The sequence below is a fragment of the Cannabis sativa genome, chromosome 4 (genome assembly GCF_029168945.1).
Source record: "Cannabis sativa cultivar Pink pepper isolate KNU-18-1 chromosome 4, ASM2916894v1, whole genome shotgun sequence".
Classification (NCBI taxonomy): Eukaryota; Viridiplantae; Streptophyta; class Magnoliopsida; order Rosales; family Cannabaceae; genus Cannabis; species Cannabis sativa.
Window position 1 is genome coordinate 15,270,061 of NC_083604.1, and position 20,157 is coordinate 15,290,217.

Here is a 20,157-nt window from a genome sequence, read left to right on the forward strand (position 1 = left end):
CTAGTCACATGAGGACATGGTCAGAATTGATCCCACTGTCATGTCTCATGCCCTAAATATTAATCTAGACTTTTGTCCCGTCCAGCAAAAATGGAGATTGCTAGACAACGATTATGCACATGCACCAAAAGAAGAGGTAGAAAGGCTTTGCACAAACATATTTATCATTGAAGTTTTCTACCTAGCTTGGGTGTCTAACCTCGTTCTAGTGCCCATGACAAACAACAAATGGCGAGTATGTATCGACTTCACCGACCTCAATAAGGCATGTCCAAAGGACTATTTTTCACTCCCAAGAATCGATCAACTCGTGGATACAACAATCGAACATGAAATTTTAAGCTTTATGGACACTTATTCAGGGTACAACTAGATTAGAATGCATCCACCTAACCAAAAACGCACAAGCTTCCGAATATACATTGGTCTGTACTACTATCAAGTCATGTCGTTTGGTCTTAAGAATGCTGGAGTTACCTACTATATTAAAATGTTCAGATGTATAAATATTTTTTGACTGTTTAAGTATATTGGTTTAATAGCTTCACGCATGTGAAAATAGATGTTTGCATGAAATATCAAAATAGGTTGCTGAAGTGTGTTGGTGTGTTTGTTATTAGTTAGTGAGATGTATAGTTAGTTTGTTAGTTTATTACAACTAATTCTTGTAACTAATTTGTTGAACCGAGTATATATATACTCATCGTAAAAGCATGACTCTCTAATCAGAAATACAATCTCTTTCTTTCCTCTTTCACTATGTTAATCTCTGTTTACTAAAATGGTATCAGAGCCAAGAAGATCTTGAGCTCTTCGTCTTCCTTTTTCATATTTTTTATCTTCTTTCTCTATTCTTCTCTTTCTTCTTGCTATGGCGAAGGGAGGAGCAGCTTAGACTCGAAGCAATTCGAATTTAGATGACAATTCTAAAAATGCAAATCATTTGCTACTGATCCAAATCCAAGATTTGATGATCTCTCTCATGGAGATCATCCAAGTGTAATGCTTGTAGCTAAAATTCTCACTAGATCTGAAAAATTACAGGTCGTGGAAGATATCAATGCTTGTTGCTTTAATTGCGAGAAACAAATAAAGTTTGTGGATGGAAGATTGCCACAACCTGAAGAAGATGATGAAGACTGTGATTCTTGGTGCAAATGCAATAGTCTGATCATTTCTTTGATTCTGCGTGCTGTCTCAGCTAAGATCGGAGATAGTATAATGTATCTCAAAAATGCTTCATCGATCTGGGCAGAGTTGCAGGAGAGCTTTAGTCAGAAAAATGCTCCATGAATTTTTGAAGCTAAATGTGCTATGCAACTCTTTCAGTAAGGATCGAACAATGTTACACCAGACTCAAGTCTCTTTAGGATATGATCCAGGAATATAGGCCCACACCTATTTGCAATTGTGGAGCCATGAAAATAATTCAACGGTATCAAGAAGAGGATCGTGTTCTTGAGTTCCTTGTTGGATTAAATGAGTCCTATAGTCAAGCTTGATCTCAAGTTTTGATGCAAGATCCTCTCCCAAGCATCAACAAAGCTTTTGCTTCCATTATTCAGGAGGAAAGACAAAGAGGAATCACTGCTGTTCATGTTGATGTTGAGAAACATGTTTCCCCTCCAACTGGTGAGTTTGTTGGAGATGTTCAGTCTCAGAGACCAAAGCTTGTTTGTATTCATTGTGGACTCAATGGTCACACTATGGCAAAGTGTTATTGCCTCAATGGCTATCCACCTCGTCACAGACTCCATAGCAGATTCCCAAACAAAGAAAACAACACAACTCAAAATATAAGGCTCCACAAGGAAAAGTTGCTGCCAATTTTACTGGAGGAAATGATGATGTTGCTAAGGATAAATCTAGAGGAAGTTAAGACCCATTTTCCACTCTCACACCTAATCAGTGCCAACAGATTATGGCTTTCCTTGCTCATAAATTCTACAGTGACACCTCTCCCACTCCACCATCTTAGCCTATGATTTCTAATTTTTCTGGTAAAACAATTTTATTTTCAAAACTCAACCGATAATTGACATTAGGGCTACATATCATATGTTTCCCCATCTTGATTTATTTCATAATATTAAATCCAATTCTTCATTATATTATGTTATCTTACTAGATGGATCCACTAGAAAAATTATCTGTGTTGGTTCTATTTTTATTTCACCACTTATTTTATTAACCAATGTGCTTTATGTTCCAAATTTTTAATATAGTTTGTTGTCTATTACAACTTTCATGACATCTGCTCATTGCTCATTTATATTCTTTGATGATCATTGTGTCATTCATTTTTATTTTTTCATGAATAAACAAAAATATTTTTTGTTGTCAAATAAACATAAATCAATTTTTAAATATTTCATTTTTTTTTTCCAATATACTAGTTAATTTTTTTTATCAATGTTATCTCCCTAATCAAATGAACAAGACTCTCTTATCTCTTATTCCAAAAGTGGACAACCCCTCATGTGTCATTGGTTACAAGCCAATTACATGATGCAACACCCTCTATAAATGCATGCATCTATGCATCTGTAAGGTGATTTGTACAAGATTGACTAAAATTTTACCAATGTTGGTGAGTGATAATCAAGGAGACTTAATCAAAGATAAATCACTTACTCACAATATTATAATCTTGCAGGTCTGTTAAAAGGTTATCAGAGGAACTATATCTTTCCTAGATGCTTGTTAAAAATCGATTTGAGTGTACCACTTCTCTACTCGATTTGTTCAATGGATTATGGTATGTTTGCAGGATACTTCTTATGCCTTAGGATACTTCTTATGCCGTAGCACTGAATAGTAAAATACAAGGACAATTCAAGGTGTTGAAGGCCTCACACAAATATCCCATCTCTCCTCTTCTGTTTGTTCTATTTATGGAGTTTCTAACTCGTCTGCTTAAGCGACACTCTAAAAACACAAAATTCAGATACCATTCAATGTTTAAGAGTATTTAGTTAGTGAGTCTTTGTCAGATGACTTAATTGTCTTTTGCAAAGGAAATGTGCCTTTCAAGAATTTAGTAACTATTCAGGTCTTGTAGCAAACAAGAGCAAGTCAACATTCTACTTCGTTGGGGTGCAAAATGAAGTGAAACAAGCCATGTTAGAGTTGCTGCCTTTTCAAGAGAGGTCGTTCCCTATGAAATACTTGGGAATGAACCTTAACCCAACGAAATAGAGATTCTCAGATTGTAAGGTGATCTTTAAAAAAAGCTTCAGTTGAAGCTTTTCATACGTGGGCAAGTCAATATTTATCATTTTCCGGGCATTCTCTTTTTATTTATTTAGTCCTAATGGTTATAAGTAAGGAAAATTTACATTTAGAGCCTTACAATATATTTTATTTACATAAATAATGTGATTTTTAAAATTATCAAAATTACCGTTCTTTTCATACCGTTTTTTAGTTTTATTTTTCTTGCTCACATGTTACGTTTTTGAAATCCACATGCCCAGTACTTTATTTTTTTTAATGTACATTATCTCAATATATATATATCAATTACTATGTCTCACACACTCACTTTTTTATTTTTCAAATAAATATTTAATTTTATAAGATTTTATCTTATTAAAATAAAAAATTTATTTATTTTTATTTATTTTAAGTTTGTTTTTTAAGAATTAACATTTACTTGCTAGATATCTTTCCCTCTCTTAAATCATTTTCTCTTTCCTATTTCTCTCTCACATCTTTAACTTTAAAAAGAAGTTTTAGCTACATAAGCTTAAAAAAAATAGTATTGTGATTTACTCTTCAATGTGAACATTTAAAGATATGGGAAGCATATATTTTTATGCTATTTTGAGAATCAAAGAAACCATTAGGTTACTCATAATACTAATCAAATACTAATTAGTTACCTTTCTTTATTTTTTTTTACTCTTAATTAACATTTATTTTAAAATTTAGTTAATTAAATTATGTTATACTATGATAATTAATTAATTTTTACAATAAATTAAGATTATCAAAAATGTATCTTTAATAATATTAAGATATTATAATATAACTTTAAAATAACGGTGCTTACTTTAGATATCTAAAACATTTACTAGTAAACTATGTAATTTATTTTATTTATTGTAATAAAGTAACGTAAAAGTATATATATTTATACTATGATAATAATGTGAAAGTATTTTAAACAACATAATATAATTTAAAAATAAACATATAGTTTTAAAAGTAACTAATTAGTATCTTATCGATATCATAACCAACTATATGACAAGTCATTAATTTTAAAAATAATCTTGAAAGTTAATCGAATGTATTTTAAATAACAAGATACTATAATATAACCTAAAACAACTAATTCATTATTAAGATGTATACAAATAAGTTTTGGAGGAAACTAAAAATGTATCTCAAATATATACTGATTAATTAGTACCATTTTAAAACTTTTATTAACTTTATTGTACCTTATTAGTTTATTAAATATAAGGTGCGTTTGGTAAACTTTTTTAATCAATTTTTTATTTTTAAAATTAGAAAAGTAAAAATATTTTCTAAAATCATGCTCAATAAAAATATTTTCACTTTTCAATTTTTTAGTTGAGAATCAAAATTTTAAAAAATTTGAAAAAAAAAATAGCTTTCTAAATTTTTTTAAACAACTTTTTTTCTTAATCAATATTTTCGACTCTAACTCTAACCTAGACCTTGGAACCCGGACCTGGACCCTGGCCTCGACTGTCGACCCGACCCGGTCCCCGATCACGGTTTCAGACCCGAACCCAAAACAAATGAAAATAAAAATAAAATTTACACAGAACACACTTTTATTTTTTATTTTTAAAATTAAAAACTAAAAGTTGTTATAGAACGCATTTTGTTTTTTGAAATCAAAATTTTAAAAACAAAAATTTTACTTTTATTTTTGTGATTAAAAAATTTAAAAACAAAAGTGTTACTAAACGTTACCATAACTTGTTGTAACTTATAAGTTTATTAATTTATTTACAAATTCTATTCGTTTATTTGTTATGTGAGTTTTTTTTTTAGTTTATTGTATTTTATTGTAACATAAATATTTTTTTTGAACAATATTGTAACATAAATATTGTTACAAAAGAGAAATAAAAAAAGTAACGTAAAAGTATTTAAAGCAACAAAATAATGTAATATAATCTAAAAATAAACACGTAGGTTCAAAGTAAGAAAAATTTATATAGAATAATTGGTATATAAAAATGGTAGCTTATTATATTATATGACAATTCATTAGTTTTAAAAATAAACTATAAGGTTGCCCAAGTATATTTTAAATGATATATCATAATATAACTTCAAAATAACTATTTGATTATTAAGATGTTTACAAATAAGTTTTGGAGGTAACCAAATTGTATCTCAAAGTATATGATATAAAATTATTTTTTTTATGTAAAAGTAACTAATTAGTTTTTTATCGACATTATAAGTAACCAAAATATTCTTTTTGAAGATGCAGAAAAATTAAATAAAAAATAGAATTCAGGATGAAAAAGTTCATTATATTATAGATGCACGTTAGTTGATTGATGTTATTTATAGTATATTAAAAAAGATATCATGAAAAGATGAAACAATAATAACAACAATTTTTTTTACTCAAAAGTAACTAATTGGTTTCTTATCAGCATTATAAGTAACTAAAAAGTTACTTTTGAAATGCATGAATTATTTTTAGAAAAACCAGAACAAAAGAGAGCAAGTTTTGGATCAATTTTTTTAAAAGTATCGATTGAGTTGTTCCTATGTCTAACAATGATTCCGTCTCTAATTTTTAGGTATTTTTGGTAGTTTGAGGAACAGTTTCGGTATTGAACTCATGATCGATCTTGTGGCGACCATAATCGAAGCTTTTTTTGTTCGTTAATAGAGTTTTTGTTGGTGAGAATGGTTTCAAATTGTGACTTTGATCTTATATATGATCGCAGTAAGACGATTTTGTAGATCTTGTCGGTAGTCTGAAAAATGATTTTGGTTATAAAGGATTGATCGATGTTGTGTTATTTGTGAACGAAGCTTTTTTTGTTCGTTAATGGAGTTTTTTTTTTTTTTTTGTGAGAATGATTCAAGTTGAGATTTTGATATTCTTTTTTTGTTATAAATTTAAAGATTTTGTTCTCAGTATTATGGTTAATGTGTTTTCAAAGGACCCATTAATTAGTCCCTTAATTAGAGGAAGAATGTGGTGCATGTTTTGTGTTTAGGATACTGATATAGGCTTATTTTGATTTACAGTAAGGATACTGATGTGTCACGTTAATAAAAGGATATTAAATTAATGGACGTCAATTATGTTATTAAAATATCTATTACGTGTACTAATGAAATTTTCCCTATAAGTAATTGGTATAAGAAAAAAAAAATGAGGAAATTAGACATTTATGAATAAAATTGAACATGTTTTTTCTTTTAATATATTTATAATTAACAAATTTATAATTCTAACAAAAAAAATAAATACTTATTTCAACAATTAGAAGATTCCCAAAATAAGTTCATAAATTTTAGCTAGAATATATTAAATAAAATAAAAAAAAAATCAAATTAAAATATCAAAACATATAAATATATCATAAAACGTAGCATTGACATTGAATGAAATTAATATTTTGTGTTTAGTTTAGTGTAAATCTTATCAAAAAATTGTTCTATTTTATTAGAAAAAATTTAAAGTTGGATTAAAAGAAATTCAAGTCCTCATCCTATATAAAACGATGTAAACAAATACTAAACAGATTATATTTAACTCTATGGACCAACACTCACTCCCTATACACCTGTATACAAACATAATATTTTGAATCTAAGAAACAATACTTACCCTTGCAAAAAAAAAAGAAAAAAAATACACAATGCTTACATTTGCTTACAAAGAAAATGCTAATTAGTGATAAACAGAATACTAATGAAGTAGAGTAGTTTTGCAAGAAATAATGCTTGCCCATCTCAAGTTTTAAACATTTGCATTAGAAAGCTCCTAACCTGATGTTTCTGCAACCATTTTAGTCGACCTTCAGCTTCTATATCAAAAGAAATTCCAGATTAAGCACTTTCAGATTCTGATGTCTGGCCTTCTGCATTCAATTTTTAAAAAAACAATTACAAAATCATCATCATCCTTCTTTCACAATTTTCCTTTTTCAATCATGTTAATATTCCAACAAATCCAATAAACTTTTGGATAATAAAGTATTTCTAAAACCACAAGCTACTTGAAAATTCCTCTCCTTGAAACCTTAGCTCATTGTTAGGATCGACTAAATATGGGGATTGGTTAGTTAGTGGTATATAAGTACTTAGGCACCCTTCTCTAGGCTTATCTTTTGGGAGTGATTTCAACTAAGTTGTTTTAGACAAATGGTATCTGCCAATTGATTTATTTCTTTCTTCCTTTCTTGTCATGATACTTGCCTACTTGAATGGAGAACCAAAGAACCAACAGTTGTTTTTTGAAGAAACATTAATTTATTCTTGTCATCTATCAACACTTCGGCCAATAAATATTGTAATGGATTATGATACAATGCATCAAAACCTTCTATATATTCTAAACTATAAAAGCTAAACGCTTAAATGAACACATGATTAAAGACCATAACTTTCATCTTCTTCAAGATTTTGAGTTCCTAGAAGAAGAAATGAAAACTGAGGAAGAGAGTACATAACACAGGTGCTACTGCATATATCCAAACGCAACCTTTTAGGACATGAGATGAAATTCCTCATTTCTCACACTGAAAAAAAAAAATATAATACACCAACACCACAAGTTAAGTGGTTACACACACTAGCATCGATGTTTCGAGAAGAACAGAACAATGGGTCATCAAGGAGGAAGAGTTATAAGGTGAAAATTAGGTTAATATAATAACAGTATGATGGCCATTGATGGAAAGTGGTGAGTTGCTTGTATCATGGCAAATATTCTACTATCACAGGCAATTCTACATATGAAATCAATTTATGTCATGCTGTTCAAGATCTCAATGTGGATACCGTTGGGAGGTGTTGGTGTGTCATATTCTTAAGATGATGTAGAAACTTGTTTGTAGTATTATTGTTACCCTACCAGTATATGTAAAGGTTATCTAAAATAATTAGGGATATGCCAAATTCAATCAAACTCAAGTGCCTTACTATGCCTCTTTACCTCCCTTTTCCTAGATCCATAACTAAAATAACTTTGAATTTGAACTACATAAAAAATAGAATACCATTGGATCCAATTATACAAAATAAGAGAACAAACAAGAAATGGACTTGATTATTTGTAAATAATAGTTATGAGAAGATGAGATGGTATCCTAATGATAGATATGAAGAAGGAGAAAGTGTATTAAACTATTCTAAATTGTGACTAAATTATCTGGTTTAAGTTTAGGTGGTTTATTTTGGTGGTTGGATTATTATTTTAATATGTTCTCTTATTTCACAACAAAAAGACACGAGAAAAATTGTCTAATCAAATCAAATTCCAGTATCTTGCTAGTATTAAGTGAATCAAAAAATCAAGAGGCATATAATATATAATAGAGAACTAAGAGAAGCACAATAAAAGAAATATCAGCACAATGATAATTAGAGTAGCTAAATTTGAGAACATATCAGATGTCAATGAAAATAGGAAATTGGCGCACCTTCTCCACATAGCTGTTCAAATCGAGCAACTATGTGTTTTCCATACGTATATTTCCTGAGAGCAGCAAGATGGGCTCTTGTGCGATTCAGCAATATTGCTCGCTGTCTGTCATTGCTTTTCTCAAACATCTTTTGCACCACATAATTAGCAAATTGGTCCTTCATCATTGTCTAGATATAGGAAGCAAACAACAAATTTTAGTATGTTCTGAAACTTATACACCAATTAGCTTATAGGGTGTTCCAGTCATCACAAAATTATATTCATGAACAAAGTAATTTTTTAAAAAATAAAAATAAAAAATTGGAAAATTCTTTTAAAATCTGTTTGGAATGCCGATGAAGAGTCGAGAGAAACTTCAGACAGGCATTTAATGTCCAAACAGAGTATACACTTCTTCTCATTGACTCACCTAAATGGTAAGGCCAAAGCAAAGTACCAGTGGTAAAAGAGGTGAATATTAATTCTGTTATCAATGTAATATAATGAATTATACTCTTGTATCATATATGCAGTATACTTTATTTGTCATACCAGTAAACTATCATTTTCCTCCGACACTCCCAAAATCTCCTCGATCAAGAGCTCCCTCTCCTCAGTATTGCCATGCTCCAAACACTTCTCAACAACATTTGATGCATACTTGTGCATGCTCATTTGTACAATTATCCCGGTTAACTTGCTAATAATTTGGCTCCGCTCACAAGGCTTTCCCTGCACTAGGAGATACTGCAAGCAATCACATGCACTCCATATTAGACTCGAAAACAAAAAACTAACATCAATAGAAAAAATAGCATAAACTTAAAATGAATTATATATTATTAGTTTTTTTGTTTTCAATAGATACTGTTGCTAAATATTGATAGGTATTTTCCTATCAGGATTAATCAATTGCAGAAAATAGAGAAAAAGTAGTAGTGTTTGGATAAAAATGGCAGAATGCCTTTCACTAAAACCCAGGATTTCGAGAGCCTGGTTCTCTCCCAAAGTTACAAACTAAGCCCAAATTCTTCACACCCTTTTTTTCCTTCAGTATTCACTCATATATAGTACTATTACCCGATTACAATTACCCTTATACCCCTTATTTAATAACTAAGGCCTATCAATACCGGCCGCCTAAAATTCACCTTGTCCTCAAGGTGAAGAAGATCAACTCTGAGTGTAGTCTCAGACTTTACTCGTCCTCTGTCAAAGAACCAAGCCAATAAATGCCAATTGTTCAAGCTTAGGACCGTCCTTTCAATAAGTCGACCTCGCTCGAAGAACCAATTGAGCAAAGTCATATTCCTTCCTTTGGTAGGATAAACATGTGACTGTTGAAATATGGCAGCAAGGAAGATAGGCTTCAAATTGGTATCTCGGGGTTGGCGCAACCAAGCAGATACTCCCAGTTGTATTACCAAACTTGAACAATAAAACAGGCGAGCAAGAACTACACAGAGTATGATCAATCCAATGTTAGAAATGGAGCTGATGAGTTCGAACTGCTCCTCCCATGCTCGTCTTTTGTCTACAACCCAATCAAGTAATATCGTTATTAGCTTTTGTGAGACCAAAGTTTTGAATTTATCCTGATAAAAAAAATGAAGTTGGACCCACGATTTGTCTTCATTATTATGTAATAGAATACCCCTTACTAACAATTTATTCTTAGTGCTAAATTCCAAAAGAGTTGTAGACAGCTGTGCTCCACTCATTTTGAGCTTATGCTCTTCATTAACCATCAGATAACACCACCTAATCATTGAAAAGACTGTTGTATTTTTCAAAGCTTCTTCTCATATACTCAACAATTCCTTTAACTTTATGGTGATGCCAACTCTTTCATTGAGAATATGCATCTCTGGGAACCACTTTTTGAATTCTTTTGCCCAGTTCGTCAATATGAAGAATGGCACAGCAAGAATAAATAGTGGCCCATAAATTTGTTGATCATTCTGTAAAAATCCCAGCTTGAAAACAACAATTGTTCCCCTTCGTAACTTGTTAACAATAAAATTCAGATTCTCAAGGTGATAATTACTAAGCATACCTCCCATTAAACTTTCTGACTGTTCATCAAGCTTCAGTATACTTGTTTTGTTCTGCTTGGACTCTACCATTTCCCATAGTACAACTCTTTCAACGTCACGTGTCTCTCTATGAGAAAATCCCATAGGGTGGAGAAGACAAAGTCCATTTTGTCGGTCCACTCTTACCCTCCCCATGGCACAACAGACCATCCCTTGCCATCCTTTGCACCATTTCTTGGGAAAATTTGGTAGTCGCGGTTCCGTTGCCGACCGTCCATGGTGTATGAAGCTCGTGAGATAGAGAGGTCGTTCATCAAATTCCAAACGTTCAGAAATTTGGGATTCCTCCATTTGATGTGGACCCCAAATAATTGGCCCATAACACTTGAATAATGGGCTATTTTCTTTACTTAGGGGAGTTGTACAAAGTATGCTTTGGGTCCAAATTGGAGTAAGTAAAATCTCAAAATTAGATTGGCCCAGGCCCGGATCCCACACAGTGAGAAAAGCCCTAGCCAAAGCACGTGAAAGGAGCCCTTCCTGCGTCTCTTTCTTCTCCGGCATTGTTTCCAGCAGCTGTTTCTTCTTTGGCGATGTCAGGGGCTGCTCGTGCATCTCCGACTTTGCAAGCTTCGTTGCTAGAATGGATCGCTGAATTCTGGATATATTCTTTACTGTTTTTTTAGAGATGATCATTAATTGAGAATTGTGATTCGACACTTTAACTTCCCCCATTTTTGTTGGAGACTCGAGATGATTAACAGGTTGTTTGTTGCCATGTCGTCCGACATCATCTTCATCTCCATCTTCTCCTTCGCAGTTCAAGTTCTTCTCCTGTACCGATTCACATGTCTCTTCCCTCTCCGACTCCGGTGTGCGTCGATGAGGCTCAGGTGCGCATCGATTGGACCTCGAATCAGAAAGAAAAATGGGACTATAGTCCATATGGCTCACCCGAGTATAGCACGACACATTCCCAAACGATTTATGCTCAGCTCGAAGTCGCTCCATCTCTTGCCAATCTACCACCATCAATTTCGGTGGTGGTTCACCCTCAAGCTGCACCATCTCCTCCTCACGTCTGCAAGCTTGTCGGGATTTGTTATCTGTGTGCTCACAACTTATCTTCGGTTCTGCTAGTTGGTGTTGGAATGGACGTGTTCGGGGTTGTTCGCCTCTGAGAAGTGACGTCTCCTTACCTCCTAGTGGTGGGAATTGGGCGTGGGGGTATGGATTCGGGTGTGGGGAAGGTTGGGGAGGACACTGGCTTTGAGGTATTGGCGATCGACGAAATCGAATCTCCGGTTCGATTGTAATTGAGGAAGATGATCCGTCCCTGTTTACTGATTGAGGCTGAAACTCATTGATGGCAGTAGCCATCATCGATGGAGGAAATCGAACCTCTGGTTCCGTCGGAGTTGAGGACAAAGAGCTATCCCCGTGCACGAATCGAGGACAAATTTTGTTGCTGGCGGTGACTATCTCCACCATCTCTTTTCCTGCTGCAAAGAAACGGGTTAACTGAGCCATCATTATCTCTGGCACGCGCTGAATTTCAGCTCGTGTTTCCGAAACCTCTTTTTCCAACTGAGATCTAACGTCTGAAATCTCCTTCTGAATTTCTGAGCGTAAGACTTCCATTCTTACACCCAGTAGCTCCATATTAGTGTCCTTCTCAGGTCCCATGGACTTGTGCTCTGATACCATTTGATAGGTATTTTCCTATCAGGATTAATCAATTGCAGAAAATAGAGAAAAAGTAGTAGTGTTTGGATAAAAATGGCGGAATGCCTTTCATTAAAACCCAGGATTTCGAGAGCCTGGTTCTCTCCCAAAGTTACAAACTAAGCCCAAATTCTTCACACCCTTTTTTTCCTTCAGTATTCACTCATATATAGTACTATTACCCGATTACAATTACCCTTATACCCCTTATTTAATAACTAAGGCCTATCAAATATCTACACAACAACCACTGTGACAGGTGGGTGCATGGAAGGAGTTTGACAGGACCAACTCTTTAATGGGGAAAAAAAAAGGAGACAACCAAATGGGGCAAGCATAATCAAGAAAACCAACAGGAAAACATTAACGAAACATATGGGAAGGAAGTAACATCAAGCATGAACAAGATTTCTTCCAGAGCATAACACTAGCTAAACAAAGTGATATATAGACTGAACACTACCTATATCATCAATCATCTTAACTAATCTATGAAAACCTATTGAAATTTAGAGCCAAATGCAGCAATCATTTAAATGCATTGTTATTTGTTTTATTATACTTACCAACATTTTCAGCTAAAGGCTGTTTGAAAAAGCAAATCTAACTTCTAAGAATAGAAACTTAAAAACAGATCAAATTGATAGTACTGAGGGATCCACCTGCTTCCTCTGTCTAACAAGAAATTTATAGAACCAGACGCACTTATTCAATGAAGAAAATTCTTAACTTATATTAAGGTAAACTAGAGAAGCATAAAAATAAAGAAAGCCAACCTGGGTAACATAATTGCCATATTGATCTTGAGCAAGAATACTAGCAGACTCCAGTATTTCATTTATGACACATCGGCATTGGAGGTCATCTGAACAGTACTCCAAAACTCTCTGCCACAAGCCAAAATATGACAAAATCTTAAACACAAAAAATCAAATCTGATTTAGTATTAAAACCTGAAGACAACATGATTTACCTGTATGACACGGCAACCGTAGGGGTGAGTAGCAAGGTTGGCAACATGTCCTTTGAAAGCAGATATAATAAATCCAATTTGTTCTGCTGGGACACATTCAATACATTTCTGGATGACATGATTTCCATTTTGATCATGTACACATGTCATGACATGGCCATCAAGTTCTTGCACCAGATGTGTCTTTTGACCAACCTCAATAACGTCAAGAGCCTACAAATCCATAACCAAAATGACAAGGTTATTCCGCAACACCATTGTCCAACACAAAATGTTAGTTTTATACTCTGTACTTCACAGAACACAAAAATGAAAAGAAAGAATCGAAGCCAAATTCCACAGTATGAGTAAGCAGCTCTATGGGCAGTCTCTTTCTCTATTAAAATATGTCCAAATACCAAGAGAAATACACATGCACCCATTTTAGGATTTAAATACATCCCCTCTTGCGCACACACACAAGCTGATTAAATCCTAACCAATTGAGCTAGTCTCAATTGGCAGCTCCATACCATTCTAACTAGTCATAAAGCAAAGAAATCAAAGAAGCTGACAAGGCAAAGCCTCAAAGACAACAAGACTTCAGCAAAGGCAATTATTTTAGGGCACCATAAAGTATATAAGGGGAGAGAGTCTCTTACAAAGGTAAAAAGAAAATTGGTTAGAGCTGAGACTCATTGTGGAGAGCCCCAATCCTCTTAAACAGATTGGAATAGGAGAGAACAAGCCTCTTGGAAGCTTGTGATTTGTAATTTTGTCCATCAATTTAACAAAGTTTCTGCAAGAGTTTCAGCTATCCTATTGTCTTAATTACATAGGTTAATTCTATCCAAAAAAGAACTTATCAAATGCCAAAAGCTATAAGAGATGAGGGTGCCCAAGTAGTTATATACTACTAACCAATCTCATACTTTGCCAATGTGCGATCCTAACGTTACACCCCCCTTTGGAGCCGACGTCCACGGCGGCCCACTCTACAGTGGCCTACTCTGGGCCTAATCCACAAGTCGCCCCTTCCGCGACATCGGTCCCACTCGAGGGTGCATGGCTCTAATACCACTTGATACAACTACTTAGGTAGAACTCACTCTCAAAAGCTACTCTAAGAGATGAGGATGCCCAAGTAGTTATATACTACTAACCAATCACATACTTGGCCAATGTCGTATCCTAACAAGAGTCTTGGAAAAGGGGTAACAAAAGAAATTCAAAACACCAAAACCTGGTGAAACCTAATCTTCTCATGGCACATGAGTAACTAAGACATTAGCAAATTATATCAATCAGACCAAAATATATGTATAAATATACAATCAAAAAGAACACATCAGGCTAACACAAGATAAGCACGATCTTTTAAAAAGAAAAATAGCATAGGATATATCAGCATGCGCTGGAACTTTGTGATAAATATCTTTAGTTTCACATAAGCATTTTAAAATTGAACATACCTTCTGGATCACACGACAACCATACATCTGCAAACTCAAAGTTAGCATCTGTCCAGAAAGTTGATTTGCTATCTCCTTTCTTTGCTCAGGACTTCCAAGCTCAAAAAACTGAAACAATAAGTCAAAAGTCAAAATGATTTTTTTAAAACATCTGTGGAGATCACTAGTCTAGCGTTATAGCTAAATAAAAATAAGGAAAGATTTGGAATCATACTTTTTGAATAACATAGTTTCCAAAAACATCAGTCATTAACTTTGAAGCGTATGGAACAACTTCTTTGAAGACAGATGCTTTCTCTTCAGCACTGCAATGTTCAAGCTTCTGCTGAATAAACCGACTCCCATGTTGATCAATACTGAAGTTAAACACAAGTGAGAAATTATTTTTCCATACAGGAGATTGTCAATTATATTTTGAGATCAAGCAAACACAGGACATACCTGAACTCAAGAATGCGTCCTTCCATATCAGAGAGTCCAAGTTTGGGAGAATTGCTTGATTTTAATTCTTCCAGAAAAGATAACTTCTTCTGATCATCAGCACATTGAAAGCCTCTTTTTCCTTGAAATCCAGGATATATTCCAGGGTTTCTGATTGAACCTTGTGGAAACCTCATTTCAGTATGTCGACCAAAATGATTTGCTCCACCAACTGGAGATGATGGTACTATTGGACTAGCAAGAGGAGAGGTTGGAAATTGTGTCATGACACCCATGAAAGGAAACTTTCCATTACCACTAATTTCAATTTTTCTTGGAGAGATGCTCATGCTTCCATGTGTTGGAGAGTGGAACTTCTGATCACCTATGTAACTAGAGAAAGAGGAGTCTTGTTGTGTAAATGGACTACTAGTTATACCCCTTGGGTCCAACTGACCATGTTGAACTGAACTACCATACAAGTCATGCACCGAGGATGGATAGTATTGCATATGAAGAGGATTCACAAAAGAAGGTTGCGGCATTGAACCAAGCCGCCCATAAAATTCACTTGGGTGTTGCAAATCACTCACATGAGGAATACCGTGTCCTGTTTGAACATTACCAGTTTGACCAATGAATCTTGGACTAGAAGTAGCACCAAATGGCACTGGAAGTGCACCATGAGAAGGATACCCAGCCATTAATGGCTGAAGAAGTGTAGAACCCATGGCATATCCAGGTAAATTATACTGTTGAGCATATAAATTGGACTGCTGCATATTAGTATAAAATGGATTTCCTGAAGCCATATATGTTGCTGCCGTTGCATACAAAGGAGGTGTATATCCAGGTGCGTGCAAAGATGGCTGCATTTCAACAGGGAAGTTGGGATGACTACAGGGTCCTTTTTCCATATAAGTACCAAAATTATTCATTCCTTGAGAAATCCATTGACCTTGGAACCCCTGAAGCTGATTTGAGCTGCCTTGTTGCCCAGACAAAGGCACTTTTGCGACATTCTTTATATAAGAACGTTGCTCCTCTTGATGGAGTTCAGTCTTTAAATTAGTTTTTGACTCAATTCTGGAAGTGGCCAACTGAAATATTCCACTAGCTGATGCAGTATCATCTAAACTAACATACTTATCATTAGTTTCATCTTGTTGCAAACTTCCTGTTTCATCAGAATGCAACGAGCTTCGAAGAGGAACAGACAAAGAACCATCCGTGGATGTCAACATACTGGCATGTGAATCTGGAGATTTTATCTCAGAAGAATCAATATTGCTTGAATTAGGTTCCAATATCTTATCAACTGGTTCGTCTGTTGTTGCATGGCTTGAGGAACGAGTTTGATTATACACAGGAGATGGCGTGCGAGGGAAGTCCTCCTACAACCAACAAAGTGAAAGTAAGCATGATCACAAAATTAAAATTGAGAAAAACACTGAATCGAACAACTCTGGACCACATCTTATACAATCACCTACCCCACATACACTCTAAAGAGAACTTGTCCAAATATGGCATACTAATGACCACATACTAACACCCAAGTTACCAAAGCTATGCATCAGTCTTTCTCAAGTCCCCCCTTACAATCTAATGGTACTGACTTTGACTGGGAAAAACAGAAGGTGGTTAAAGATCTCAGACAATTAAGTTTATTTTTTTTGTTTGTTTGTTTGGATGTACGCTTCTACATTCTAATATGGTTTTTCCAGTGACTCTTTGTTTTCTTAAATCCTTAAACTAATTAAATAATGTGTAATATGCCAATAATATTTTATAATCAGACAATATATATTAAAACTGTTTCATCAGGGCAAACAAAGAAAGGTCGTCGTGTCAGCTATTGTATTCAATATATTAATGAAATATTTGTCGAGGCTTCAGCTAGTCTAGCACACAAGTTCAATAAACACTTCTGCAGTATAATTGCTTAAATGTTACAATATCTAAATATCTTGAAGAATACATGATATAAGAATCATCGAGTTAAATCATCCTTCCTTAGTACTCAAAGATGTAAACAACTTAACACTAATAGATGAGGAGACCTTTAATGTGACCTTTTTCTAAAACTCACTGACTTTGGAAAGAATTAAAAGCAAGCAATGTTTCTAAAATTATTTTTGAAAAAGAAAATCCATTAGCACAAAAGAAGAGGTGAAAGAAAAAAAGGATTGTTCTTCAAAGAATTGGGATGTACATATGATTGGGGAAAACCATGGAAGTACAAATTCTTTTTCATTCATGTAGTAAGCAGCTGAAAGTTTTATCATGCGCAAAAGATTTCTCTTTATCAAGTACCTAAATGTAACATCTAATCTAAGCTAATACTCATTACAGAAACAATATATATCTTCATAAGCTAAAAAAGGAACAGCTAGTGAAAAGAAAATTCTCAACAGTCTTGGCCTGGCGAGAGCTAGCGATTAACAAATGCGAAAAGTGCATGAAAAGAAACTAAAATATCACTAATATATACCTGTATCAGATCAACCAAACTTTTATGACGACTTGCTGAAGAAACTCCGTCAATTCCAAGCAAATCTGCAGCAATAATTTCTACTAAATCTTCTGAACCTTGTGAAGGTAAAGTATCCTCCTCTACCACTTCCTTATGAGTAGAAAGTGACTGCTGTGATAGATGCAAGGATCCATTGCCACTGTCATCCGTAGAAGTCGATTTCAAATTGTTCCTAAAGCTACGAATGTGAAGCAGCAGGTCACGGTTTTCCTTTGAAATAATGGGTGGAGGAAGCCTCACATTCAAGTTCATGTTAGAGAAATAATATGCTAGATAAGCAGGGTCGGACCGCACTTGTTCCTCAGACTCTAATTTTCGCAATTTGCTTTTTAAATTATCCAAGCTAGAATTCCAACTAATATTTTGTTCAATCAATAGACTCCTAATGGCTGCAAATGAACCCTCCATACTTGGTGGAGCACTACCACTTCGATTTGGTACTAAATCTGCTTGGTGTTTTTGTAGACTGGGATCATTCATAAATAATCCCAATTTCTCTACTGCCATACTTCTTAGTGGAGATCCAAAGGTGGTGGTATCTTCCGAAGAGGGCCACTTTGTACCTCTGCTGCTTTCCACTACTCTCATAGGACTCTCCATTGCCATCCTACCTAGATAGTATATTATTAAAATAAAATTAGAAAAATCACATTAGCAAAAGTGGTTCTTCCATTACATTTCCAGCAAAGCTCTTCCACAAATTTCAAGGAATAAATTAGAATCGCAAACTGTAATGTCAACATGTTGAAGACACAGGTCATGATTTTACAAAGTAGCATAAACCACTCCATCCTGATTAGAATTTACAAATGACAAGAACTAGGTATCCCTTAAGAGTAGATTTTGATGCAGATAAGAAATGCGTTTATACCAAATACATCACTTTTAGGTTCAAGTTGAATGCAAGAATCCTATGAATAGGGCCATAAACATCAACAATCTTTGCCATGAAGATATGAAAGAGAAAAAAATATGCTTAAGAATAAATAAAAAGAACCAAATAAAGGAAGTTTAAGAAAGCTCAACAGTGATACCATATCGAAAAGCTCAAAGAGTCATATATTTCTCTTCTTAACAAACAGAGGATTTATGATTGCAGCCACTCCATAAACACTCAAAGTCTCATCGACTACACATTCAATACCAATTTTTCACAGAACTCTTTAACAAGTATCTCGATATACTCTCAAATAACACAATAAAAATCATAAGGAAATTTTATTATACAGAGAACAACTTTCCAAGCACAAAAAGGGCAATTAGTTTAACATATTACGTGTTGACACACACATATATAATCTAAAAGCTGCTGACCACCAATTGTTAAGAGTATATCTCATTCGATCATTTCACATACGAGTATATCTCATAGAATTATACTAATCCAACGCATAATTCGTATCTCTATTTTGATTTCAAATAGTAAATTCGTAACTATAAAGTATAATAAATATATGAAGTAAATCAAAAGCAAAGACTATTTTTACACCTACGATCATAAATGGAATCATCCAATATAAAATGATCAAATACACTATCATAAAAGAATCCATATAATCAAAACCCGTGATACATAGAAATTAACAGTAACCCTCAAAAGAATACCATTAGTCCTAAACCAACAAACTCTACGAATATGCGTAACCAACAAATAGAATTTCACTCTTAAGAAAAAAAAAATCGAAAACAAACCCCAAAAGTCAAATTTTGAAACAGAAAACCAGCTTAAACAATAAGAAAAATCTTGAGTGATAACAGAATTTTAAGAAATATAATTAAATACCGGCATGAAAATTGACTATTACCACTTAAACGAGAAGAATAATGAGATTACTCACCAAAGGATGAAAAAGCAAAAGGGCGAACAACCCAAGTATTGTGGAAAAGCCCTGTAAGAGTTTCTGGGAATAATAGAAAAAAACATAAACAAAGGAATTTTGAGAGAGAAACAAAAAAGAGTGACAAAATTTGAAGAGAGAGAGATGGAAACAGAGTGTGTTAGTTCATAAAACAGAGAAAATATAATGTTGCTTGTAGCTACAGACTCTTGTGTATTTTTTTATTAAATTTTTTTTTCATGGAAAAAATTAAAAATAAAATATTATATCGGTTTCTATACGGTTTTGAAAATGACAAAAATGTATGCAAATGATTCTCCATAAGGCCAATTTGTTTGGTTCATAAAATTGTAATTTAACAGCGGTGAGGAGGGGTGTTTTTGTAAATTTATAATGTCAAGCTTACATAAGAGCAGGGACACGCGTTGGACTTAGGTTTCTGACTGAAAGTGAGTTATGTTACGTGGCTTTTTAAAATATATATAAAGTTAGACTACGTTCGGATAATTGAATTTTACTAAAGTAAAATTATGTGAT

The 20,157-nt window shown here is 33.7% G+C and overlaps 1 protein-coding gene across 4 annotated transcripts; it reads right to left on the minus strand.

The window, feature by feature from the left end:
• Window positions 1-6,652: 6,652 nt before the first annotated feature.
• On the minus strand, window positions 6,653-19,833 carry LOC115714703 (pumilio homolog 5). 4 transcript variants are annotated; one of them, XM_061113319.1, is made up of 10 exons: window positions 19,621-19,832; window positions 17,741-18,389; window positions 15,268-16,640; window positions 15,041-15,182; window positions 14,827-14,934; window positions 13,376-13,588; window positions 13,179-13,289; window positions 9,194-9,388; window positions 8,658-8,829; window positions 6,653-7,091 (listed from the first exon to the last, which is right to left on the minus strand). In XM_061113319.1, exons 1-10 carry the CDS (start codon window positions 19,704-19,706, stop codon window positions 7,063-7,065), a joined length of 3,078 nt encoding a protein of 1,025 aa, XP_060969302.1. In that variant the 5' UTR covers window positions 19,707-19,832; the 3' UTR covers window positions 6,653-7,062. The 4 variants fall into 4 exon arrangements, with proteins under 4 accessions (XP_060969302.1, XP_060969300.1, XP_060969303.1 ...); XM_061113317.1 differs by having other exon boundaries at window positions 6,653-7,094; window positions 19,621-19,830; XM_061113320.1 differs by having other exon boundaries at window positions 6,653-7,094; window positions 17,741-18,393; window positions 19,621-19,776.
• Window positions 19,834-20,157: the final 324 nt, after the last annotated feature.

Bases quoted from the DNA above. Each gene is read 5' to 3' on its own strand.
- LOC115714703 (XM_061113317.1), bottom strand. From the start codon at position 19,706: ATGTTTTTTTCTATTATTCCCAGAAACTCTTACAGGGCTTTTCCACAA. The intron at 15,183-15,267 runs GTATGTCCTGTG...GTTTAACTTCAG, and splicing joins GGACGCATTCTTGAGTTCAG to TATTGATCAACATGGGAGTC. The intron at 13,290-13,375 runs GTAAATCATGTT...GGCTTGTGGCAG, and splicing joins ACGGTTGCCGTGTCATACAG to AGAGTTTTGGAGTACTGTTC.